Source organism: Paroedura picta, chromosome 6, assembly GCF_049243985.1.
Source record: "Paroedura picta isolate Pp20150507F chromosome 6, Ppicta_v3.0, whole genome shotgun sequence".
Classification (NCBI taxonomy): Eukaryota; Metazoa; Chordata; class Lepidosauria; order Squamata; family Gekkonidae; genus Paroedura; species Paroedura picta.
The window spans coordinates 53,571,801-53,599,103 of NC_135374.1; the positions used below are offsets into that span (position 1 = coordinate 53,571,801).

General features: G+C 43.4%; 1 protein-coding gene across 8 annotated transcripts in view; it reads left to right on the forward strand.

Annotated features, from left to right (window-relative positions):
* The window catches only part of NCAM2 (neural cell adhesion molecule 2), a 305,171-nt gene that overhangs the window by 180,511 nt on the left and 97,357 nt on the right, over positions 1–27,303 (forward strand). For all 8 annotated transcript variants that reach the window (XM_077342446.1, XM_077342443.1, XM_077342444.1 and 5 more), the window contains one exon: positions 15,797–15,947. In XM_077342446.1, the coding sequence (XP_077198561.1) occupies positions 15,797–15,947 (151 nt within the window). The remainder of the gene's footprint in view (positions 1–15,796; positions 15,948–27,303) is intronic.

Genomic DNA, 27,303 nt, shown 5'->3' on the forward strand with positions numbered 1-27,303 from the left:
TACGCTAAATTATCCTACCCTGCTTGCTTGCTTGCTTGCAACTCTCTGGCCCCTTCTGCCTCCACAACAGAAGGGATCACAGATTTCCTTTTTAAAAATAAAATCTGAGGATGCAGATATCTTGTTACACATATTAATAAATGTTATATCAGTGTAATGATATTAGACTGGTGATTTTTTTAAGAACATGAGAAAAGCCCCCAGGGTATTTGTTGTTGTTTGCAGGTGCTAGAATAGCTCCCCTGTAGTACTGTATATCACCAAGCGCACCATCAGCGGGGAAACCACATAAGCCTGCCACTGTGCAGAAATCACCGGTGAAATATTTCTTTGACAGCAAAATTCTGTAATATGGTCAATGTTGTAATATGTTGTAATATGTAAGACTAGAAAATAAGCCCGCTGTAGTGTTAATACAGCGGGTGCTAGCCGTTAGCTCGGCCCCCCCAGTCGGCGCGGCCTACCTGACACCGCACAGTGGGAGCGGGTCTGTGTGCGGGCGGGGCGGAGGGCGCTGGAGGCTCTGGCGCTGCCGCGACCGAGAACAGGCCCGCTTCCTCCGCTGATCGCGGCTCTTCCGCCGCCGCCAATCACGGCCCCCACCGGCGATCGCTGTGCCGCTACCGCGGCAGATCGTGGCTCTGCTGGCTTGGGCCGCTGCCAGCGCTGATCGTGGCCGTGATGGCAGCTCTTCTGACATGGCATGTGCCGCTGCTGCCAGCTCCGGCATGAGTGCCGGCTCCGTCAGTGCTGGTGGCGCCTCTGCTGGCGGCGCTGTTGCTGGTGCCTTCACCTCCGTCGCCGCTGCTGCTGGGTCCTTGGGTGGGCGCAGGGCAGCTGGCGGGGGCTCGTTGGGCTGCGGCCTGATGCGGCGAGAGGACGCATCAGGCCGCCGGCGAAGGAGCAACTGTGAGCCGCGCTGTGCGCGGCTCGCATTTGCTCCGTGGTGGAATTCGGAGGGACCAATTGGCAGGCGCTTTGCACTTGCCAATTGGTCCCTCCGATGGTCTGTCTGGAGGAAGGGTCCAATCCGGATCCTTCCTCATCCCGGACACATCCCGCCCCTAAAGCCCTTACTCTTTTATTTAGTCCGTGGCGCCCGCAGCGCCGCGGGCGGTGTTCAGATGGTCAAAGGCAAAGAATTGCAGTTCCAAAGAGATAGCTGTGGTAGTCTGTTGTAGCAAAATAAAATAGATATCCAGATATCCAGGGCCACTTCAATAATTAACAGCATTTATTCCAACATGATTTTTTTGTTATTCAGAGCTTGCCTGGGGGGGGGGGGGGAGATACAATTGGCCACAGAATTTAAATCAATTTTGGATAATGGATTGCCTTCTGGATATCTTGTCCCAGTGTAGCAGTTACAAGAGGCAGACCTTAATCTGAAGAACCAGGTTTAATCCCCCACTCTTCCAAAGTTGGAACTGGTCAAAGTTCTCTTATAGATGTTCCCATAAAACAGATCAGATCTCTCTCAGGCCTCCGTACCTCACAAGATGTCTGTTCTGGGAAGAGGAAGGCAAGGTGATTGGAAGCTGCTTTAGGATTCCTATTGGTAGTGAAATGTGGAATATAAAACCCCAGCTTCTTCTCTCAAAGTCCACCATAATGAAGACATATTCATTCCCTCACTGAGTGGATTTGTGAATGGAGCTCAGGACGTGTACAGTTGTGTGCTCAAAACCAGTGTTGATCACAGTCAAATCCTGAAGAGGAATGTGTGCCCAGTCCTGCAGTTTCCCCAATTTTTGGCAAGTGGAATGGGAACAAGAGAAAATAGCAATGTCCCCCCCCCCCCCACTCCAGGCCAAAATATTTGTGTTAGGCTTTTCTTTGTTTTGAACATTCCCAGAAGTCCACAATGTAGCACCATGTGACAAGATGCAAAGGTTGTGTGTATGCCTTTGGCACAAATAGCTGACAACTGGGTTTTCACAAGGCTTGGTAGCCCTATACAAATTACATGTAAAAAAAAATGATATAATTAACAGTTAAAAAGAAACCTATTATAACAGAAGTGCTAACAAAATACATCTTGGGGACAAAAGTAGAGAGCAGCAACAGTAAGAAGAGGGAAGCAGCAAAATTGCCCTTCCCCTACTTTTGAGAACAAAAGTACTATGAGTAGAAAGGGAAATGAGACTGCAAGACTCCTAATTCAGCATCCCTAATTCTGATTCCAATTCAATAGGCTTATTTCCTCAATATGTTCCTGAAACAAAAACTTCCAACATGATGAGAGAGAAAGAGAGTGCCCAATGCTGCATGGGAGGAAAAGGCCAGGGCAGCATCGGTATGGACTAGGGGCTAATCCCCGTGTCCACACGATGTCATCACTAGGCTGCTGCACTTCCAAGACTGGCGCAGATGGGGCTCCAGAAGCCCATGCTAAGGGAACACAGATTCTTCCATGTTCCCTTTCAATGTTGTGGGAGCCAACAGGGCCTGTCCCGTAGTAGGCCCATCAGGATGGGAAGAGGCCTGGTTTTGAGGCCTGGTTCCTCCCCACCCTGCAGAGGCCTGCAGGGTGCAAAAATGCCCTGGAGAGCTTCACGGCACTTTATGGCACAACAGGTTGGACCAGGGCTTAAAAAAAATTATTTTGCAGGAAGATGTGATTGTGTGGAACGCAATCCCATCTCCCAGCAAAAACAAACAAACAAACAAAAAAAAACACCCCCCCCCCATGCGGCAGAACCTTCCTGCCACCACTGTGTTTTCCAGGGGGACACATTTCAGCAGAAAACTAATTAACCCACTGAAATGTGCCCCATGTAAGACACATTTCAGTGCTGGAGACGATCCAGTGCTGGTCTGTGTCCCCTATAGCGGTGGTCCCCAACTACTGGGCTGTGGCCCGTTGCCGGGCCGTGGAGACCCTGGCACTGGGCTGTGGCTCACTCTCCCCGCCCCCCCCCCCCCCCCGCAGTAAGAAACTTCCCAGGCTGCAAGCTTGCGGCCTGGCAAGCTTCTTACTGTGGGAGGGGGAGGAGAGGGAAGCAGGGCCGCGCACGCGAAATGCACATGCATTGCTGGGCCACGTATACGCCATGTGCGGCCAAAAACGCACATGCACGGCACTTTTGTGCATGCACGCATGCGCACAAGTGCCGTGCATGCGTGTTTTCGGTCACGCATTGCACGTGCACATTGTGCATGCACGGCCGCGCGATCGCCTTCCCTGCTGCCGCTGGTCCCCAGCCTGAAAAAGGTTGGGGACCACTACCCTATGGGGACATAGCATGTCATTAAGCATGTAGTTCTGCAGCAATGCACTGGTGATGGCCTGGAGTGGCGCCACTGATACAGAATTGGCCTGAGATAAACAAATATATTGGAACAATTACGTTCCATGGTTATATTCAGAAGACTGCAGCTATTCAGAAGACTGCAGTATAATTAATTCACTTGCATGCTTCTGTTTTATAATCACTAATAATATGACTCTCAGTATTGATAAATTTTTCATTTATTGTATTAGTAGCATTACACTTTTAAAATGAAAGCCATAAAAATTGAACCCCCAAGGAGGACATGAGGAGAAAAAAAGAAACAAGTTGAAAACATAATTATAATCCTGAACTAAACAATCCTCTCCTTCCCCTGTCCCTTTCAGGCCAATTCCACATGGGCAGATAAGGCCGGGAGGGTAGTCATATGGAAGTGGAGCTAATCCTTGTTTTCACATGATGTTGCTGGTGGGGCAAGCCTTTCCTGGGCCCGGTGTGCGTTAGCTTGCCATTGCCCCACTTTAAGGGAACACTCCGAGTGCCAACAGGGCCTAGCCTGGCGGAGGTCCATGTGGACATGGAATGCCCAGCTCCTCCCTGTCCCACGGAGGCCTATATGGGACAAAAAAAAATGTCCCACACAGCTCCATAGTGCTTTATAGCAATGTGGGGGGCATTTTTGTTTTTGTTTTTTTTGGCAGGAATGTGGGATTGCATTCCCATGCAATCCCACCTTTCTGCAAAAATCCCCCTTCCCAAGCCTGCTGCTCCGCTACATGGCAGAATCTTTCTTCCATCTCTGCATCCATGGGGGCACAGAAATTCAGGATGGATAGTGTCTGCTACTGAAATGTGTCCCACATGGGGTCACAAGAAGCAGAAGTTCCCTGGAGTGGTGCCGCTGGTGTGGAAATGCCATCACATATTATACAGTGGAAGACCTGACCTATAAATAAGTAGGACAGTATCTGTAATCACTCTTGCTGCTGGCAACCTGTGATGTTGTCTTTGTCTTCCTGCTTTATAATGAACCATATACCCTCCCAGAGCTAGAATATTTAGTAGAAAGCTTTAGTTAAACAACATCAGCCAGTCAGTCGTGTGAAAAATTGCCTGATTTCTCCCATTTTTGGTCTGATTCCTAGTGCTACTTCATTGTGACTAGAAAACTGGGAAGGAAAATCAGTGTTCTTAGATTAATTTGAGGTGATTTACAACAAACAAAGTATTCTTTACTTTCATTATTTTCCTTTTTTTTTTTTTTTTGCCTTCCTATAATTACAGGCGAACCAATGCCGGCTCTTTCAAGAAATGAAGAAATAGTGTTGGTTTTGGTATGTACAATGCCCTGTGTCACCTCTTTATATAACCAACCAAAATGTTGCATGAGAACACCAGCATAATGCAATTATTAATCATGTCCCATACTACTACCATTTCTTAAAAGTTCTCAGGAATTTTTTTTAGTATCTCTATGTGACTATAATTATCAAATAATTCTTAATATATACAAAATATCTCTTCCACTTTGAATTTTTAAAAATTAGATGCTAAAATGGACAGAAAGCCAAAGCAACAAAATACCTTTAGTGTTAGGATTATTTGTGTGTGATGGCTTAAACACTGATCATCTGTTAAGTGAGCTACTGCAGATTTCTTCCCATGTAGGGGAAAAATCCACCCATTAACAAGTAGCATGTTGCCTTAATTAGTTCCTGTGTGAAACTGAGAAATAAACTGCATTTGTTATATCCTGCCAAGGTCTTCTGACCTTTGTAGAGGTGGAAAACTCAGGTATAATATGATTCTGAATCAGAGAGAAATAAGGCATATACACTTGGCAATACTCTGGAATTTTCTGCTGTTTCCAACAGGTGCATGGATAAAATACATTTTCCTGAAGAATGTGGGGATTGTTGTGAATGTTGCATCTATAATCCAGAAGGGAGCTTCCATCAGCTTCTGCACATTGGTGGCTGTTGTGAATAACAGCCCTTGCTCATCAAAGGTAGCATTCAGCCTAGGAAATCTTGGCCTTCTGTTTCAACTTCTGGAAGTTTTACAATATGGTCAGTTCAGGTAGAATTTTTTGACTACATTGCTTTTTCACTCCTTGAGGAGCTGGCTTACTGTGCAAAGCTGATCTGCCTTGCATTTAACACCGAAGCCTGACTGACTTGCAAGTGTCTACAGATTTCTTTACTTCTCTTGTGGATGATAGTTCATCAACCATACGAATTTTTGGCAAATGGATATATTTCATGGACATCAAAGAATCTGGAGCCTTTTGAAATTCAGTGCCATCTGTCCTGAAAACAGAGATAAAACTTGACTTTCACAACTAGCTACTTTTGCTTGCTGAACAAAACAGAAGCTGAACTGAGTAATACAGTAGCAACCTAAGTAAAAAGTTGAGGTATCATCTTGCTTTGGCTCTCCTACCATCTAAACATCTGGCATTTATGTACCTATTTAATTATCTGAGGATGGGCAATAAATATTGCCTTTTGAGAGGTATGATATTATAAGAACTATCAAAGAAAAAGTATTGCTGTATATATCAAACATTTGAGAAATGGCAGTGTTATTCATACTAGAGCTTTATTTAGTCATTATGGGTGGTGACACATGGCATTCTTTAGATATAAACCAAATGAACTTGATAACAGAAGTTATGGTCTTTGAGGGATATGAACAGCGACAAACAAAATCAACCTATGTTAGAAAAAAAACAAAATCATAGAAGGACAGCATAATTTCTATATGGAAATCTGAAAACTCATTCAACTCTCAATTTGGGATTTTTAAAAACAAAATATTAACTTTATAAAACATTTTTGTTCTTTCCCTTGGACTGTATAATTGTTTGCATAATTCAACTCGCAAGCTCAGATAAGTAGAAATGAAATAAATGTTTCACAAAGTATAATTCAAACACAAAACAGTTTTACTGCTTTTTGTTGTTCTTGCACTGCACATCCTAGTCAAAACAAAACAGACAATCTGGCAACTGTGAAACTTCACCTTATTTGTATAACATTCCCCATCCCAAGCAAAGCACTGCAAAAGTATCAAGGAAGGCTCTGATAAATTAAACTGAGTTTTATAATTGCGCAAACCATAGTATACTGTAATTGGTTATAGACAGAAAATGGTAATGCCAGCCTAGGACTAAATTGCATACAGACGGTCAACAAGAACTGAAACAACAAGCCTTACTCTTATGCTAGGAGTTCTTGTTAAAAACTCCATAAAGGTTGTGTATGTCCCAAAGAGTCTGTTGTAAATACTGGTGGTCTTTGTCATTCATGTGATTTGATATGTGCATGTGGATATACAAGATTTTGGAAGTATATTTAGGAATGCTGAATTGGCAAGTTCTAAACCAGTGTTCTGTCGTGCATTTTGGATTACGAAATAACTATTCATTTAAAGCTAGCTATGTAGAATTTTTAAAAATATTTATTTATTTAATTTCTTCATTAGATTTTTAGCCCTCCACTCTCTAGAGACTCATGGTGGGTTACAATATAAAATCCCCATAACACATATAAAAGACCATTTATTCCCATTACAATGCCAACAGAACGTTAAAAATAAGCAGTTTGAACCAAGACTGGCAGCGTAACCCCCCGCTGCCATTTCCTGCATCCATCCATCCCTAGGTGGGGTATTGTTACCACATCGCCTGAAAAGGAGCCTCATTGTTCCTAGCCCTATAAATTCCCACCAACCCCTCAATATTAGGCCTCATATGTTCGGGGGGGGGGGGTACACCAACCTTACAGTCTAGTTGAAACTTTTGAATTCATAGTGTTGTTTAGATATTTTTTTTAATTTTCAAGGCCTTAAAAGAGACTGAACCATTGTCACATTCTGCATTCAGGCTCCATTCTACTAGTACAATGCCCTATATAGCATAGCTATTTACTTACTCTTTTCATCTGTGGAAAGGATAGAGGGATAAAGATTCATCTCTATCATATTCTCCCCCCCCCCCCAAACCCAGCCTGGTCTGTCCTCATTGGCCTCTCCCTGCCTGTCAAAAGCCAGTCTATGAGAACCAGCTTTCCTGGCATTCCTGGGAGAATGGGCCTTTCAGCAAGATTTGGAGAGCTGATAGGCTCATATCTCTAGTCTCATATTTCCCTAATCAACCCTTACTTTTTATCCCATAACTACCCTCTTGATCACTGTCCTACTGTTGGTACATGTTTGTGATGTTGGCCTCTGGCCAAGTATCTGATAGGGTTCCCACCATGGCAGAAATTGTTCTGCCCTGATGTTGTTCTGCACACCAGGTTCTGCACACCAGGTACCAGTTAATTACAACCTCATCTGGGAAGCTGAGACCAAATCAGAAGGCATGCATGAAATCAGAGTCCAATTCAAAGAGTCTAAGCCTGGGGAGACAGTTCACCATGGAGAGTGGGGCGGGGAGCATAGTCAGAGCTGAGCCAGGGTCATTTGCGAGAGGGAGTGCCAAAGCTGTCAATTAATCATGAGCAGAGTTGAAAGCCAGACTGGAGTCAAGAGCCAGGAGCAGAATCAAGGAACAAACCAAGGTCAGGAATCAAGGCCAAAGTCATGACAAGTCAAAGTCAGGAGCCAAAGCTGAAGTTAGAAATCAGAGCTGGAATCAGAAATCAAAGCCGAAGTCAAGAAACCGGGAACAGCTGAGCACAGCTTCACAGTAATGAGCCAGAACATGGAGGCATCTGGGAAGATGAGCAGGGAAATGCATGTGTTGCACCCATGAATAGGCTTACCTCAGCCCTCTTCTTAAGTACTCCAAAATTGGGTGGAGTGATCTTTAGGCAGCAGACTAGCACTGGGCCTAAACCTCATCTGAGGAAGGAGCTGAACTTTGACCCCATTTAGACTGATAGCAGGCTGACAGCCATGCTGATATTCTGATAGCTGTCAGATTTGCACGCTGTTGCCTTCTCTGCCACTCCAGAGAGTCCTCTGGGCTGAATGGGGTCTTGTCCCATGTCTTCACATAAGATGACATGTTGGGCTAGGTAGCAGCCTGGCTGGGACAAGGCTGCTCATTACCTGGAGGATTGGGCTGGCTGTGATCCTCAACATGATCTTCACTGGCAGGGTCATCAAGCAGCACCAGGAAAGTGCTTCGTCCGGTCAGTGCACCTGAGTCAACAATGACCTCCAGGGAACCCTCTAGGAGCTCAGCCAGAGGAGCAACAGGTACACACATGACAGAAATACTGCTACTTAGTTGTATGGCTAGCTGCTCCCCAATGGCTTAATTCTACCTCTAGTGGGATTTGAGGGCACATCTGACTTCCAACAACGATATTGACCATGATAACTATTTGTATATAATTTATGACTTCTATTAAAACAAGTTATGTTGCTTTTATTGTTGAAAATAGCAAAATTATGGAGCCAAACGTTTAGAAATCCATTTGGGTGTCACATATTTATTAATAATGAGATTTGAAATTACTTTGAAGATTTGTGGTTAGCAAGTAAAACTCCCAATTATACAGTGCACTAGATTTAAAGCCCGCTGTAGGCCCAAAACAGGCGCTAGCTGGCGGATGGCTGGGGGTGGGAGGGCCCCCCGCCCCCTGCTCCCACCCCCACAAGGGCCTGGCTTCCTCCCGGGAAGCCTTCCCCCCCGAAGCCGTGGCTTCATCCCGGGGAAAGGAGTAAGTGCGCTGCGTCCGCGAGGTGGCAGGCCTCCTCCTTGCCCCGGAACAAAGCCTTTCCTGCCCCCTCGGGCGAGGCCGTGGCTAAATCCCGGGGCCATAGGCCCTGCCTCGTGGGCGAGAAAGGAGCAGGGCTGCCATGTCTTTGATGCGGCGGCCCTGCTCCTTTCCCGTGACCTCCCTCGAGCAACTCACCTGTGGAGAAGGCTCTTCTTCCCACGGCAACTCCTCAGACAGCCGAGCCTAGGACAGGCCAAGTAGCCAATGGGGAACCATGCGTAATTGGCCACTTGGCCCTGGAGTGACACTTGGAGGGGCCAATCCCCTCCAAGTTTTTATCCTGGAATCGGCCTGCCCCTTTCTCCTCCCCTTTAGCCCTTAGCGGTTTAAAGATAATTATTATGTGTTATACTATATTTAAAGCCCATTGTATTTGTAAATACAAGGGGCGTTAGGTGTGCTTTTGGGCCCTTGTGGAAGGCCTCCTTCCACCCCTCCCCACCAGGGACTGTGGGAGAGGACTGACCTTTGGGAATTGTGGCATAGTGGTTACAGATGAGCTTTCCAGAGACATGTCTTCAGATATGTGAAGGGAAAATCAGACTGGAGACTCTTCTTTAGGGGGAGATTACATGGCAACCAATTCCTCCCAGTTCTGCCTACATGCTTCTTTCATGGTTGCTCCTTAGAAGAAGAAGAACTGGATTTTTGTACTCTATTCTTTACTAGCCAAAGCCGTCTCAAAGCAGTTTACAAACACCTTTTCCCTTTGTCTCCCCACAATACACAACCTGTGAGCGATGTGGGGCTGTGAGAGGTCTGAGAGAACTGGGAATGGGCCGCAGTGACACAGCAGGCCTCAGGTGTCTCAAAGCATTTTCCAGTCGTCTTCCCTTCCTCTCCCCATAGCAGACTCCCCATGTGGGAGTCTCACATGGAAGCTAGCAACCTGAAGAGGAAGTCTCTCTGTGCACAGCAGTCTTGACCTTAGTAAGGTTTTTTTAAACTGTTTTTTTATTTGCCAGGCCAAGATTGAAAAATCACTTTTTTCTTATAAGGGCTGGCCATAGCCCAAAGCCCTGGAGGGGCGCACCTACACCACTCCCTCCCAACTGCAGTCAAAAATGGCTCCTTTGAGGACTGGACTCTGAGGCATTGTACGATCTTGAAGTCCCACCTCCAAAGCTCTAGGAATATTTCCAACCCAGTGGTGGCCAACCTCCAAGTTGGGCCTGGAGAGCTCCTGGAATTACAGCTCATCTGCATAGTATAAAGATCAGCTCCCCAGGCAGAAAGGGCTACTTTGGACAGGGTTATGGTAGAGAAGAAACCTCCCACACAGGTTGTTGTTGAATTGAAAGACTTGAGGCCTACTGCACAGGGTTGTTTTGCAGATAAAACAGGAGACAAAAGAACCTCCGAGACAGCATCCAGTTTCATCTGCAGAATAATACTGTGCAGTGGCCTCAAATCTGCAGAGAGTTGCGAAGAAGAAATACACATGGCTTGGCTGTGTCTAACCCCTGGGCAGAGCAGTATTTTAAGTGAGAAGGGGCTTTTCTGTGGCATCCCTGTCAGCCATTTGGCAGAAGGAGAAATTCCCCCCTCAAAAGGGATGCCCATTTCCATGTCCACAGACTCCCTGCGTTGCTCTCGGAAACGGCTCCCTCCCCTCCGTCAGGGGCTGTCAGAGGCTCCTTTGCAGCAGGCCTTAAGGGGGGGGGAGAGCACTCATCAGCCTCCTGCCAGCTCTGTCAGTATTCTGAGGCAATTTACATTGGACATGGCAGTTAGGACAGCTTTGGGGTGAAAAGGGCTGGTGCATCTTGTCCAAGCCTCTGTTCTCATCCCCCTTGGCAGCCCTACTGACATCCTCTCCCAGCGGTGGTCAGGAGCAGACTGGCAGCCATGTCTCCAGATTGCCCCTGGCTGGGCTGGGTGGGTGGCTTGGGAGGCGCTTTGGATGGAGCTGGATGAAACTCTGGTCTGTCCTGGTGAGGGTCCAATTGGAAGGTGCTTTGCATCTTCCAATTGGCCCCTCACCTGTTTGGCTGGAATTCTTGTCAGTCCTGGCGAGGGGCCAATCAGCGCCTTCCGCTATCCTGGACTGGCCCCGCGCTTTCTCCTCCCACTTAGGCCTTAACCAATTATTAATACCGCTTCCAGCTGTTTACAGATAAGTAGATGCACATATATATGTCCATGTCCATTTATTATATGCAGGTATGTAGGCAGGAATATAATACTTTATAGTTACAGATTCTACTACCAGCAAACTGTTTTATACCCATGTAACATAGATAAATCTTAATATTTGGAGACACCCAAAGAAGTCAGTGAGCAGTAAGTTCAGGAGGCACAAAATAAAACATTTTAAATGCGATTCAAATTTGAGTCTCCCAGATCCTAGTCCGAAACTCTAACCACTATATAATACTGACTCTCAAAGGCTGGCTGCTACTGAGGAGCAGCCAGTCCTGGGAGAATCATGCAAATTGCATGGTAGAATTATTCGGTGATTTCTAGCAGTCCTGGACCTGATATGTCCTTTAAAGACCTAAGCATCCCTGAAAGGTCATGTTGCCCACCTTTTGCTGACAGAAACCAAGATTTGAAGATTACAATACTATATGGTTGCCTAGCATTGGCCACAGAGGCCATTCATTTCTTAAATGAATCAACTCTTCATGTAAGATTTGCCTCCCAATCCCTTCTCTTTGTTCCCTTGCCTTCAGAGGTCTGTTGGGTATCAACTAGAGACAAGATATTTTCTGTAGAGGGACTTTCCCATTGAGGCTTGTCTGGCACCTACTTTGCTTCTTTTATACATCTTTTTGCCCTGGTGTTTAATTTTTATTTTTAAGAAATCTTATTAGCTTTATATGATTTCTGAGAGAGCCAGTTTGGTGTAGTGGTTAGGAGTGCAGACTTCTAATCTGGTGAGCTGGGTTTGATTATGTATTCCCCCACATACAACCAGCTGAGTGACCTTGGGCTCGCCATGGCACTGATAAACCTGTCCTCACCAAGCAGTGATATCAAGGCTCTCTTAGGCCTATTATGCACGGCCGCTGAAACGGTGACATGGAGAACGAGGAGGAGGAAGAAGCGAAGCAAACTGATTATGCACGGGACGGAACACAACGGCGGCAAAACCCAGAGTATCCAATTATGCACGCAGATACTCCGGAGTCGCTTCTGGTTTCGCCCTGGTCCCTGGAAGCTCCACTTTCTTCCGCATCTCGCTAATGTGGCTTTTTTGGCGGCATACGTTGACTCTGCACCCGGTTGCCGCCTGCAGCGTGCATAATTGGTGATTTTAGCCACCGCCATTCCACCCCGAATGCAGACTTTCCACTCCGTGCATAATGGGCCCTAGCCTCACCTACCTCATATTGTGTCCTGTTGTGGGGAGAGGAAAGGGAAGGTGACTGTAAGCCACTATGAGACTCCTCCGGGTAGAGAAAAGCAGCATATAAGAACCAACTCTCCTCCTCCTCCTCCTCCTCCTCCTCCTCCTCCAATTCTGTTTTCTGGATAATTTTTAAACTTGTTTAATATTGTGGTTTTTAAGCAAGTTCAGGCCTGCATCTGGCCTTGTGTGTGGCATGGTAGAGAGCTAATGGCAAGCCAAGCCACTGCTGCTGTAAATTGAGAGAACTGTGGTGGTACGGTAGGAGGCTGAAGCAGGGGCTAGGTTGGCAATTGGTAGGGTAGTTGTAGCCCTTCTAGCCACACAGCCCCACCACCACCACCAAGGGGTGACTGTAGTGGCTGGTTGAAAGGAAGCTATGCCCTTCCACCTTCCTAAAGTGATTTTCACCTAGGTTGCTACTGCTGAAACTCGTGGGGTATCTTGTGGTGGTGAGTGATAGACAGAGCATCTCCCCAAACAATGAGTAGAAAGCAAGGCAATTCTAGTTGTTCTGTTGCATTTGGATGTATGGATTGTTATTTGGTTTTAGGATTTTTTTGGTATAAATATCTGTCAAAATTGCTAAGGATGCAGAAGAATTTGTTTGAGCTTGTCATTGAGTGGCTGAATGTGGGATTTATAAAAATCTGAAGGACAAAATCTCCACTAATCTTGATCAATTTAAATACAAACTTTGATAGAAAAACAGAAGGCAGTATGGATGCCTATTCAGGAGTTTTGGATGAAGTAGTTTTTATTTTGGTTTGTTCTCCACCCAAACACAGCTCTAATATTTGATCATTATTTTGTTATGCTAATTATTTAATGAGTTAAGAAAAGCTCAAGGCTACAGGAAAAGAGGGGATTCATTCTCTGAAGAAGCAGCATTTCCATTTTATAAATAATAAAAAAGATCCAGACAGTTGGGCCGTTTACATCTTCTAAACTAGTTGTTTTCATCTGTAAAGTTTTCTTTCTCACTGTTTCACCAAAACTTTATCTTCTATTACAAAGTTTTCTTATGTGCTTTTATAAGGGGAGTTTGCTTTACTTCCCCCCCATTTTATTTATTAAATTATGTGTTCCTTCCCTCTCCAGAATTCTAAGAAAACATATAAATAAAAGGTAGCACTTTTTCTAACCTGCATGTTTGCTGGCTGACCATAATTTCGATACATTAGAAGGAAAGAATTTAAGGCCACAGAAAGGGGAGAAAAATATTTCTTTAGCAGTCAGTTTACAGCTTTCACATGCATTTTTCAATTAATTTAATCATTATTTTTAGTGACTATACACAAATAGCAAACTGGGTGAAGTAGCAGAGGGGAAAAAAAACTAAACACTAATAATTACAAGCTCAAAATGATCAGGTGAAATTTGGTGGAACTTACAGTCTTAGATTTTAGGATGGAAACTTTAGGAGAAAAGAATTTTGCCTCCCCCTTCCTCAAAAAAGACAAAAAATATATGCTGCTATCTTTAGTATATACATTATTTTCTGTAAACCAACATGATAATTAATCAAAATCATTTTTTGCTGAATCGAAGAGGTATTTTCTTTAATTTTAGATTAAAAAGTAGCTGGATCCTATTGTGCATTCTGGAGTTTTTTAAAAAGTAGATCACTAGAATCCTAGAAGTAGCTTGGGTGGCTAATGTTGAAGTCTGAAGTGGGGAATCAATTTTTTTTCTTTCTTCACTAGTAAAATTACCTTTCATGAAAACAAACTGTATGTACAATCCAAACCAGTGTAGGGATTTTAAATGGATGCTTGACACATGGGTATAGATAGGCTGTGTTCTATGCTGTATAGTATAATGAAAATTGTATTAGATTTTATTAGATTTTATTCAGACTCATGTTTGAACAAGACAGTATGCAGGATTGCTAGTAGCAAGAGTTCAAAATAAGGCAATGATTATTTATTGCAAGTTAAAGAATTTCCAGCAATACCCAGGGGTCTCCTGTCTGTATTTTTCACAGTGTAAAAATGACTATTAGAGGGAAATTGACTGTTAAAATTAGGGTCATGTAAGTAATCTGAATGAGCCTCTTGTGGCGCAGAGTGGTAAGGCAGCCGTCTGAAAGTTTTGCCCATGAGGCTGGGAGTTCGATCCCAGCAGCCGGCTCAAGGTTGACTCAGCCTTCCATCCTTCCGAGGTCGGTAAAATGAGTACCCAGCTTGCTGCTGGGGGGTAAAACGGTAATGACTGGGGAAGGCACTGGCAAACCACCCCGTATTGAGTCTGCCATGAAAACGCTAGAGGGCGTCACCCCAAGGGTCAGACATGACTCGGTGCTTGCACAGGGGATACCTTTACTTTTACCTTTTAAGTAATCTGATGACATAAACTTTAGGAGGTCTTATAACAAACCTTGTGGTGGTGTATATACATTGTCCTACAAAGATAAAAACTAAGAAAAAGTTAGATGTATATAGTGTACATTATAATGTGTCAAACTCGGGTATTTCTGAACAGATCTATTCAGAAGTGCCATGGCATTCAGTGGAGTTTATTCCCACTTTAACATAGCACCCTAAGTATTATTAATGAAATTTTGGTTTGCCTAATTCTATACAATTGCATTTAAGTGGTAAAGCCTGGAGAGGGTGGGGTTTGGGATGCAGGATGGACCTCACCACGACATAATGCCATAGAGTCCACCCTCCAAAGAAGCTATTTGATCATATGAAGATCAGTTGTAATAGCAGGAGATCTCCAGGGGCCACCCTAGGCCTAAACCACACAATTTGTTCTTGCTAAAGCTGCTGTAAGAAGACCTTATGTGGGTGCAGACATGTGCAAATGGACCTTTCAATACATGTAATGGTCTTACTGTGCTATGGAGTTCTTGTGAGCTCCATATGCCCAGAATATGCACCAGAGTGTCATTACATGTTAACTATAACTATCAGGATTTTGGATAATTGTGTGAGATGAAAACTGAATTATTTAAAAACTGACATTTCATACCATATCGATCTATGGAATACCGTTGCTTAGTTTTATAAAATCCTCTCTAAGACATTGTGAAAATTCAAAATAGGTTCAGTGGTCTTCATATTATTTTTACACAACCAGTTAACATTACCATTCTCAAGATGGGCCTTTGAGGTCTCCCAGAATTACAAGTGATTTCTAACTTCAGATATCAATTCTCTTGGGGGAAACGGTAATTTCAGAGTGTGGACTCTATGGAATCACATCCCCAGTGTGCTCTTTCTACTCCCCAAGCCTTACCTTCCCTAGCCTCCACCCCCAAATCTCCATAAATTCCAGAAATGAGTTGGTGACCCTACAAACAATCTATTTTGCATTCAAAATATGGAATACACATGTTGCCAAAAAGAAAAGGAAAAAAAAAACATTTACTACCAGGATATTATGTTGGGATGTAATTAACAGTAAATGTTTAACATATAAGACAAAGCAAATAAAATACTTTCTTTTTCCTGAATCACTGCAAACAGAGCCCAGATGGCCGTATAGAAGTCAAAGGGCAACATGGAAGGTCGTCACTGCACATTAAAGATGTGAAGTTGTCAGATTCAGGGAGATATGACTGTGAAGCTGCAAGTAGAATTGGTGGGCATCAAAAGAGCATGTACCTTGATATTGAATGTAAGTTCCATTTTTTTGGTCTTTTCTTACAAATTACTTCAAAGAAAAAGAGTAATTATGAATGGCAAAGCGATCATTATGCGAAGTACTATTTTGAATTTAACTGCCTCAGGTTAAAAAAATGTAAAAAAAATGTAGCTTCCACCAGTAAGAGTCCTGTTCTAGCTTCCTTCTCCTCCAGTGCTTTTTCTAAAAATATTTTGAAGGTTGAGGGACCCTCTAGATAAGTGCTTGATACATTGTAAAGGACTGCAGCAGGAAGGAGTGATCAGCAGAAATCAGAGAGACTTTTGTATTGGCAGATGTGCCTTAAATTGTACTGCTTATTTTTGGGATACTTTAACCCTCTTTTTTCTATCTAATATAAACCAAAAGTGCTTAGAATAAACAAAACGCACAAAAGTCAATCCAATTTCACAATCGCTATTTGTCATTAACAAACAAACTACTTCATAAAGGAGAGCAGGAGGCCAGCCCTGATTTAAGGATTCATGAGCACAACTGAGATTGTTACTTGTGTGATACCAGCGAGGCACCCTTACTAAAGATAGTTGGAATATTCAAAGAAAATGACAGCTTCTTATTTTTCATTCTTGCAGTCTGCATAAGTATGAAGACCCCTAACAATCACAGTGTGAAGGCCCCCTAGCCCTACAGCATCACAGGCTCCCTGGAGCAATGGGGCCCAAAGCATGCACTGCATGTACTCCTAGGATAAACCACATCTACTGCTAGGGTCCTCACTAGGACACCTTGGGGGCTCTTCGCTCTGTGGGTATGAATTTACTGGTTGTCCTGGGGCTCCGGGACGTTTGCCTGGCCTCGACCCAGGCCCGGACCTCCGGGCCCCAACCTGGTGGAATGAGCTTCTGGAAGAGCTGAGGGCCCTGCCAGATTTGTCAGCTTTCCTCAGGGCCTGCAAGACAGAGCTCTTCTGCCAGGCGTACAGTTGAGGCCAGGGCAGAGTCCCGGCATTCCAACTAAGGGTTCCCCAAGGTCTATCAGACCGGCTCCCACTCTCACTGGAAGAGGATGTGGCCTCTGGCTGAATGAGGGGGGGGGTAGGTTTGAGTAAAGAGCATGCGACTACTGCTGCTTTTGTTGATTAATTGGGAAGTTTTATTGGGTTTTATTGTATTTTAATGTTTTATTATGTGAACCGCCGCAAGACCAGTTGGGGAGCAGTGGTATATAAATTGAAAAATAAAATAAATCAATAAATCTGAAGGAAGCAACAACTCTGCTCTTGAATAAACAGTTTCTACCCAGGCTGATAGTACTTCCTTCCCTCTTTTCAGAAGGCAGAATATTTATAGGCCCAGGTGTTAGAAGGGAAGGTCAGAGCAGGTGGCAAAAAATCTTCTTTGAAGACTTTCCCCAGACAAGTGGATACTCACAGTAATAGTCTGTTGGCAATTTTTTAATATGGTATATCATGTGATATGATTCTTTCTTTGAGATGTTATATGAATGAAATAAGATTAATATTTTAAAAAGTACAATTTGAATATATATAAATTTAAGACTATGCATGTAAATGTTCAGCAAACATGATTTCTTCTTCTTCATCCCCAGCAGTTACATGTCTCCTGAAATCAGAGGACAGGCAGCCAAGTATTGCTATTGTAATGATGGTGGCAAGGAGCACTTCCTTCCCCCATTCTTACAGGGAGTAAACCAATAGAGGTTTACTCAGCCTGCCTACACTCTGCTTCTGGGCATGGAATAGGAAAGATGCTATGGGTGAGATGCTGGCAGCACTTCCTGCTGCCCCTTGTTGCTCTACTGTCAGCAAAGATAAGGAGAAATGGAAGTATCAAGACATACCGTAGTTTAAAAGTGGGCCCTCCTGGGTTGGAGCTGAGCAGCTGCAGTGTCCCAGGATACCAGTCCTGACACGATCCAATAAATAGCTGCAAAATCCTTTGAGATGTAAGATGCTGTGCTTGTTAAAAGCCAGTCATCAAAATTTGCATTAATAAGAGTTTTCTTCCCACATGCTAGTACAAAGTAATTTAAATATAAATAATTAACCATTAGGCAGATCATGAAGGACTGAATTTTGATATAACATCTCTTGAGGAATTCTGACCAATTCCCTCCAGTTGTTGCCTAGGTGACAGACACAAAGATATATTTCTACAGAACTGACTGCTTTCTGGCTGTCTCCTAAAACGGAATTTAAGCACTATAAAATGGCATCTAAGATATAATGGCCAATATAGATCACATTAATCACAGAGACAATGTCACATGCTTCAGCATATAATACATAGTTTTGCCCTTCTCCCTCAGATTTAAAACTAGTTGTGAATGCAAGACATTACTGCTCCCTTCCTGATTTCTTTCAGCCTCGAGAACCACTTAAACTGTGGACCTTTCTTGTTCATTTTATACTTTGACCACTTCCACATAAGGAGACATACCTTTAGCCTTGCTTTGGATTCCTTTGAGTGCTGTGAGTCGATTCTAGCATTTCTAGGGCTTCCTTCCCTTTATTTCCCAGGCTGAAATTTGTGACATATATATGTGCACCGGTAAAACATTGCCAAAAAGAGGCTCTAATTTGGTGTGATTTTACATGGTCACATCAACATTTCTTATCAACATTTTTCTAATGAAGAAACTCATCAGTAATGCAGAGAAAGGAAAATGCAAATGAATAGAAGGTTGTTGTAAAGTGTACATACATCACACTCTGCATAAATGGGGCAATCAAAAACCTAATAGAGGATTCCTAATACATTATTTCCTCTTTGCAGACAATATGAGCAATTTCAGAATTATTCTTAGGCCCTGCCCCCATAATTATTGCATACTGTCTTTTCTAAATGTACTTATCTGAAATGCAAAAGTTGTCCCTCTTTACAATCAAAGTCACACTATAACCTGAATAATATGAGTTAATCAGCATGAATATAAAAGATCCTGATTAGGGATGGGCATGACCCAGGGCTCAAAAACATAATAGAGGAAGCAATTTCAGAAGTATTCTTAGGTTCTGCCCCCATAATTATTGCATACTGTCTTTGGAGTTTTTCTAAATGTACTTATCTGTAATGCAAAAGTTAGCCATCTTTACAATCGAAGTCACACTATAACCTGAAGAATACGAGCTAATCAGCATGAATATAAAAGATCCTGACTAGGGATGGACATGACCCAGGGCTCAGAAACATAATAGAGGATTCCTAATACATTATTTCCTCTTTGCAAACGATATGAAGCAATTTCAGAAGTATTCTTAGGTCCTGCCCTCATAATTATTGCATAATGTCTTTGGAGTTTTTCTAATGTAATTATCTTAAATGCAAAAGTTGTCCCTCTTTACAACTGACGTCACACTATAACCTGAATAATATGAGCTAATCAGCATGAATATAAAATATACAGAGCTAGGGATGGGCATGACCATGCAGGGCTTAAAAAGTCACAAAAATCACCCGGGTTGTAGTTCACGTGCTGAGGTTCATGTGATCTCACCTGCATGAGCCTCCCCCAACCCTGCATGGTTTTTCACATGGTTTGACAGTTTGTGGTGAGGTGTCTTTATATCCATAGCAAACATGTTAGCACTGATCAATTGATTGTCAAAGCAATGGGGGGAGATCTACTGCTATGACCCTGAAAACACCAATAGTGGCCCTTCAAAGCTTGACAAGCAGCACAAGTCACCTATAAGAGATCATCTCAAAACAGGAGCTAAGCAAATATCTCTCCTTGACCTTTTGGCACCTTTAAGGCCAACAAAATTTTATTCTAGGTTGGACTTAAAGGTTCCATTGGACTCAAATTCTGTTCTGCTACTTCAGACCAACACAACTAACTGTATCCTTTGCAAATGCTCAGGAGGATGTGATCACATACTATAACACAATGTATTATATGATACAACATAATTGTTTTGGTACATACAGGAATGGAGTTGCGAAGACACAGAAAACAACAACAACAATATTTGGGAGGGTCAACCCCCCTTTCTCACAAATAGTTTTTGTGAGAAAGCATAACCACTGGGTTATGCTTATAGAAAACTTTTGATGTCCACAAACACAGTTTTATCTATTGAGTTTTAAATGGTGTATTTATGTTGTTATATCAGTACAAGATGTTTAGGTATGATACAAGAATAAATATTCAATTTTTTCACAACATTTCTGAGGGGCTGGTGGAAGAAAATTTGTTCTCCTTTGTGGCTTCAAAATTTCTGGAAATCTCACATCTCTGCACTAGAAGGACCTAGATATAGGTCATCTACCTAGGTTAATAATATGTTCCATCCAAGAACTATTAGAGTTGACATACCATGATTTGATTAATGTTATTCAGACATAAATCCATTATTAAAAACCGCAGAGCCCCCTTGGCAAATGTAGGTAGTGCTTTGCTACTCATTTACTTTCTCCTTATATCTGTATTTTCATGACCCCTGTTCCATCTTGACTGAAGAAGAATATATCTACTCGAAATCTCATGATTTGAATAAATCTTTGTTGCTCTTAAAGGTGCTGTTGGACTTGTATTTTGTTGTGCTGCTTCAGACCAACATGGCTACCCACTTGAATCTATCTATAGGTAAAAGATATAATCCTGATTTACTGGCACATAAATAATATTAAAATTAATATATTTGTAAAGGAAAAATTGTGCCATATGGGTTGTAAAAAAGAACTTGCAGGCTTGATTTGATTGAAAGGGAAGGATCACTCATTTGAGGATTGAGGATATTCAAAGTGAACCAACGAACTTGTGAAATGTGATAGCATTTTTAGCATAATAGTGTACCTATGTGCAATTCATCACATGTATGAGAATAGATAAAGGGATTATTATTGAGTTGGGATCTGGATCTTCTCTTTAGAAAAGTAAATATTTAGGGGGGGGGGGGAAGCACCACCACTCATATTTGCTTTATCATACCTTTTTTTCTCGTGTGACTCAGTGGGAGACAGGGAGAGACTGAATTCAACTTCAAAGTGGATTCTTAAGAGTTTATAAGCTGCACGTTTGTACTATAGGAACATCTTCTTTATGAAGGCAGGGGCCATGGCTAAGTACTAGAGTATCTTCTTGACATGTAGAAAGTTCAATACCGAACATTTCTGGTTAAAAGAACCAGATAAGAGGTGATGTGAAAGATCTCTGCTTCAGACTCTAGAGAGCTACTGCCAGTTTTTGTAGACAATACTGACCTTGATGGACCATGGGTCTGATTCAATTTTAGGCAGCTTTATGTATAAAATGGAATTCTGCGAAGAGTAATCAGCAACAATATAAGCATGTGTGGGATAAAAAACACAAAAAGTTACTGTACTATGACCATAATGCTTTACCATTTATTAGTGGAACTACTTTCTAAATGAGTTGTTTTGGGTTATAGTATTCTCTATCCTACAAGGGGGGGGGGGATAAGTGAAAAAATTGAGAAGATTCTCTAGTGTTTGAATTCTGAATTTCATTCTGCAATTTATACTTTCCAGAGCCATGTCTTTAGATATGTGACTTCTTCAGATTTCTTAGGAGAAGATTACATGGCAACCAATTCCTCCCAGTTCTGCGTCATTTCCCTTCTTGTATGAATTAGGCCACATTCACCGAAATGCCCCTCTGCCCTAATACACATGGGGTAGTCACAGTACACAGGTGTCCACCCTGTTCCTTCTTTTCCATGTTTTTGCTGTTGATAAAATGTTATGTGCCCACATGCTTCCTTCATGGTTGCTCCTTAGAAGAACAGATTTTTGTACTCTATTGCTTACTACCCAAAGGAGTCTCAAAGCGGTTTACAAACACCTTTTCCATTCGTCTCTCCACAATAGTCAACCTGTGAGGTATGTGGGGTTGTGAGAGATCTGAGAGAACTGGAAATGGGCCACAGAGACCCAGCAGGCCTCAGGTGTCTCAAAGCATTTTCCAATTGTCTTCCCTTTCTCTCCCCATAGCAGACTCCCCATGAGGGAGGTGGGGTAGCGAGCCTCACAGGGAAGTTTGCAACCCTAAGAGGAAGACTCTCTGTGCCCAGCAGTCTTGACCTTAGTAAGGTTTTTTATACTGTTTTTTTATTTGCCAGGCAAGGTTATTTGTTCTCTATTTACATTTTCAGGCTGTAAATATTTATTTAGATCTTCCTGCACTTTCCAGACTCACAGTACTGATGCTGGTCTGCCTGTCTGTGCCCAAGAATACAAACAGTTGCTGGGAAGGGCTGGCCATAGCCCATAGCCCAGGAGGGACACACCTGCACCACTCCCTCCCAACTGTAGGCAAAAATGGTTCCTTTGAAGGCTGGACTCTGAGGCATTGTATGATTTTGAAGTTCCACCTCCAAACCTCCAGGAATATTTCCATCCCAGGGGTAGCCAACCTCCAGGTGGGGCCTGGCGAGCTCCTGGAATCACAGCTCACCTGCAGAGTATAAAGATCAGTTCCCCAGGCAGAAAGGGCTACTTTGGACAGGGTTGTGGTAGAGAAGAAACATTTAAGGCTTCCCACACAGGTTGTTGTTGAATTGAAAGACTTGAGGCTTACTGCACAGGGTTGTTGTGCAGATGAAGCAGGAGACAAAAGAGCCAATTTCCTCTGCAGAATAATGCTGTGCAGTGACCTCAAATCTGCAGAGAGTTGCGAAGAAGAAAGGCTTGGCTGTGTCCAACTCCCAGCCAGAACAGTATTTTAAGTGAGAAGGGGCTTTTCTGTGGCCTCCCTGTCAGCCGTTTGGCAGAAGGAGAAATCCCCCCCCCAAGGAATGCCAACCCCCATGCCCTGAGGCTCCCCTGCATTGCTCTTGGAAAGGCCTCCCTCCCCTCAGTCAGGGGCTGTTAAAGGCAGGCCTGAAGGGGGGGAGGGGGAGCACTGTCAGGGTTCTGAGGCCATTTGCAGTTGGACATGACAGTTAGGACAGCCTTGGGGCAAAAAGGGCTGGCCCAGCCTCTGTTCTCATCCCCCTTGCCCTACTGACCTCTCCCTGCAGTGGTCAGAAACAGACTGGCAGCCAGACTGGGCTGGGTGAATGGAATTTTGGTCTGTTCTGGTGAGGGGCCAATGGGAAGGGGCTTCACACGCCTCCTCATTGCCCGCTTGGCCCTTGGGTGGCACTTGTAGAAGCCACTTCGCGGCTTCTGATTCGCCCCTCCGAGTTTTTATCATGGACAGAGCCCGCCCTAACTCCTCCCCAATAGCCCTTGGGGCTTTATTTAACCGCAGGAGCGGTTAAAGATTCTGTGCGGATGAGAAGCATTTGATCAATGTTTTATTTATTTATTTATTTATTTATTTATTTATTTATTTATTTATTTATTTATTTATTTATTTGCCTCCCCTGAGGCTCAGGGGGATTTATATGGAATGTAGAAAACAGTACATTAGTTTTTCATAACTACAATAATAATATTAACATGAAATAGCAAAGGCCCTGTATTTATTGTGATGGCAGCAAGATATTGTTCGCCATTCTAAATTATACTCATAGATTCATGAACTCTGTAACCATTTAAATGTCTAAATTTTTGTTTTACTATGTTGTCATGTATGCTAATAAAGTTATTCTGATTCATTTTTGATGTTCTTCATATTTCCTTTATTGAGTTTTTGCACATCCCATGTTCTGTATTTATAATGATGATCTGAGAGTGATACCACTGTCTTTGAAAAGCACTGGGACAATAATATACTTTCTATTCAGTTTCTGAACTTGGCTTTCCAAATTTGTATTTTCTAAAGGAGCTAAATATAATCAGTATCTTTTGTTAAAAGTATAGCAGTTATTATGTTTTTGTAGGTCTTCTTCCATCTGCTTGCCAGAATTCTTGAAACAGATACTTCTCATTCAGTTGTCTCAAGAAAAGGTGTGCAATTTTTTTGTACTGGTATTTTTTTTTTGTCTGGGCCTATTAGACCGGGGGAGGGGGGGATTGAAAATTCCAAAAAGTCCCACATCCCAATACTAGTATTTTATTTTGATTGTGTGTGTGTGTGTGTTTTCTTACAATCCCAATTTTTTTCAGGTCCAATAGAACCGAGAAGAAAAAAAGGGAGGAGTAGCAACAACACAAAACACATCTGACAGGCAGAGTATATTACTCTTCTATCAGTTGTTTTCTGGACTGCCTGCTGTATTCTCTTATACAGGGAATGTTTAAAGGGACTGCAGAAGACAGCCCAAAAAAACAGCTGAGCGTCAGGGAGCAGTCTTCCTGTAGGCTCAGCCAATCTTCAGGATGTTTTATTTCTCCTGTAGCTCCATTTAATTGAGGTTGTACAAGAAGCCATACCATAGCAGACCCAGGTGGGAGCACTCTGCTTCCCAGTGGTTCAGCTACATTTTGAGCTGGCTTCCTATACAGCCTTGTTTAAGCAAAGCTGCACAAGAAACCAGCTATTCTCAAACTGAGCTGGCAGAGATCAGTCTGCTTTCTGCTGGCTTAGCTGGCTTCTGCAGTACTTTAAAATTTAAGGGGACTTTAGTAGAAAGTACAACAAGCAACGAAGAGGCATGAACCACTGTTATTTTGGGGGGATGTTTTTCAGAAAAGTCCCCAATATCTTTGGGTTGCCAAAATATAATAAAAAATACCTATAAGGTATTTTTGTGTATATTTTCAGCTCAGGTAGACCCAAATGAACACTTATAGTATTGACAGTATCTTTTAAGCTAGCTTTAGTTAAAGCCATGCTGTTGTCTCATGCCTTAATTTGGGAGTATTGGCATAATATGCAACACTGTGGCTTTAACTAGCTTTATTTAAATCGATGTCATAATCAGTTGGCCAATCAACAGTTGACGGGGGGGGGGGGAAGTAATGATACTGGGGAATGGTCATTAGCAATGATGTGATGTTTCTTCTGGATAAAACTTTGAAATGATGTCAGTGTACTGTGGGAATTCCCAAAACCTCTATACTAGAATCATGGAGTTTTTGGAAATTCCTACAAAAGCATTTGCCCATTGATTCCTTTAATTTTTCTTTAGCTACTTATCTAAATGCTGCTAGGGAACTAACAAATATGTTATGTTTAAAGGGGGCTGTGCTTGGTGACCTGCCAATGGCTGCATTTCATGTGCAGATCCACACTGGCTCCAAACATGGCCAACAGATTACTCTGGGCTTTAAAAATCTTCACCTGCACATGGAATGTGCTTCAAGCACAGTAATGTTTTGAAAGACACTGCTAAGAACCAGTGGTGTTCTTTCCCATACCCGAACTTTTCTAAGACCTCTGATGGGAAGTTCTGGACATGCCCTCCATCATGGTCAATGCTTTGGAGTGCTTGCTAATCATGCAGTCCTATAATGAACAATCCACCCTATTCCTTTCCTGTCTATCCAGTTATTTATGGCCAATATTGTTAAAGACCAGGCCAATTTAAACTGAACACCCCCTCTATAACAACAGTCCAAGTTGAGAAAGGCACCCCATTAGTCAGGGCATTTGAAAAATTCCTGCTTAGTTCTAGAAACTAGTAGGGTTTTGCACAGCAGCCTTGATCCAGAATGCTCCACCCAAGGCTGCCTCACACTGTGTCGGCCAAGTGCGAATTCGCCTTGGAGTGCTTCACCTCTGCCAAAATGGCCAAGGTGTTTTGCCCAAGGCACCAATAGAGAAAGGCAGCACGGCGGGATGGGCGGGGCAAGACATCTGTGCTGGCATGGTGCATCAGCGGCACACTATGGCGGGGTGGGGTGGAGTGGGACAGCTGTTGTGGGGCAGCTGAGCCTAATGCTGGTAAGTCCTACCATGACTGCCACTCCGAAGCAGCTACCAAGGCATCAAAGCAGTCTGCCCTGGCTCTGGCTTTTCCTGTGGGGGGGGGGGGCGGTTAGCTTGGACTGCCCCAAACTGATCTGTCACCAGAGTGGGCCTGTTCTGGCACCAAGGCAGCTGCTTCAGGTAGGAACACACACTAGCACTCAGCTAAAATTCCAAAGACATGTGAATGGATCAGCAGACATAGAAAAATACATCTATAGAAGGAATTGTTTGTTTATATAACTCCTTACCATATCTCCCTATGGGTATCCTCCTAACTAATGTTGCCCCATTCCCTGTTTGAAAGAAAAGGTCAGAAAGGGTCAAAGAGACCCAAATTAGTAAAGCTGTTAATGTTCCTTCTTAGCAATTACTTGGGAACTTACTTTATTCTCTCTCTCCCTCTCTCTCTCTCAACATGGCAATTTCTGTGGACAGTTGTATCCTGAGACTGGAGCAATAAGTAGACAATAAGTAGACAACCAATCACCATTTGGTGTTACTAGTGAGCACATAGGCGCACCTTAGCAATTTAATAGCTTAAAACAGGTGGGACCAGCACCTACAAAAGGTGCCACCTGTGCAGGTCCCGACCTCTTTGCCCTCAACACCATGGGAGCAGCTTCCCTCCCACCCACCCATTGCTGTGGAAACAGCCTTGTTACAATGTTTGGTTGGAAGTTTCTCTGTAAATATTTTGTTGCAGCTCTGGGTTTGCATGGGATGGAGTCTGTTGGCAGGGAGTCTGGTAAGAGGTGGCATGTAAACAAGCACGGTTATCCTGGCTGGGAGCCAGAGGCTCATTTTTCCAGGGGGCTTGGCGGCAGCCAACTGAGGTTTGTGCTTTTTGGATCTTGGAATTGTGTGGATCCCTAGGCCACCTCTGGACTCTGCGGGCTTTGGTGTAGTCTGCTGACTGCTAGGTCAGACTCCCTCTCCCATGCGGTGCCAACCTTCCTGTGGGGAGGTAATAAATTTATGGCCTTGTTATACCCCCACATTGGTGTGCTGCATCTTATGCCAGCCCAAAATGCCCTCCTGCAAGTAAAAATGAGTTATCCCAATATATCTCTGAATGTGAGTCTGATCGCACCTAGAACCCGGTATATGTTGTATAGCAGTAGTCCCCAACCTTTTTATCGCCGGGGACCACTCAACGCCTTTTACTGAGGCCCGGTGGGGGGGGGGTAGTTTACTCCTCTACTCTCAACCACTGCCCTAACGCTCTCTGATCGCTATGGTAATGTTTAAACATCCCTTCAAAATAAGATACAGACACGCCACAACAATGAACATAAGGAAATTTTATTTTCATGGAAATTTTAACTCATGACAATGACAAATCAATGGGAACCCTGAGCATGTTTCTCTGCAACGAGATAGTCCCATCTGGGAGTGATAGGAGACAATGACACCCAAAGTGTGTTGTAAAGGGCCGGGGGGGGGGGAGAAGGCGTCCTTTGGGGCCCACCTCCAATTAGTCGAAGTACCACATGTGGTCCGCGGCCCACAGGTTGGGGATCGCTATTGTATAGTATACCTAAATATACTTTCAGAGCTGTCTCCACCTAAGTGTCTTAGTTCAGCAAAGTTACCTATATCAAAATAA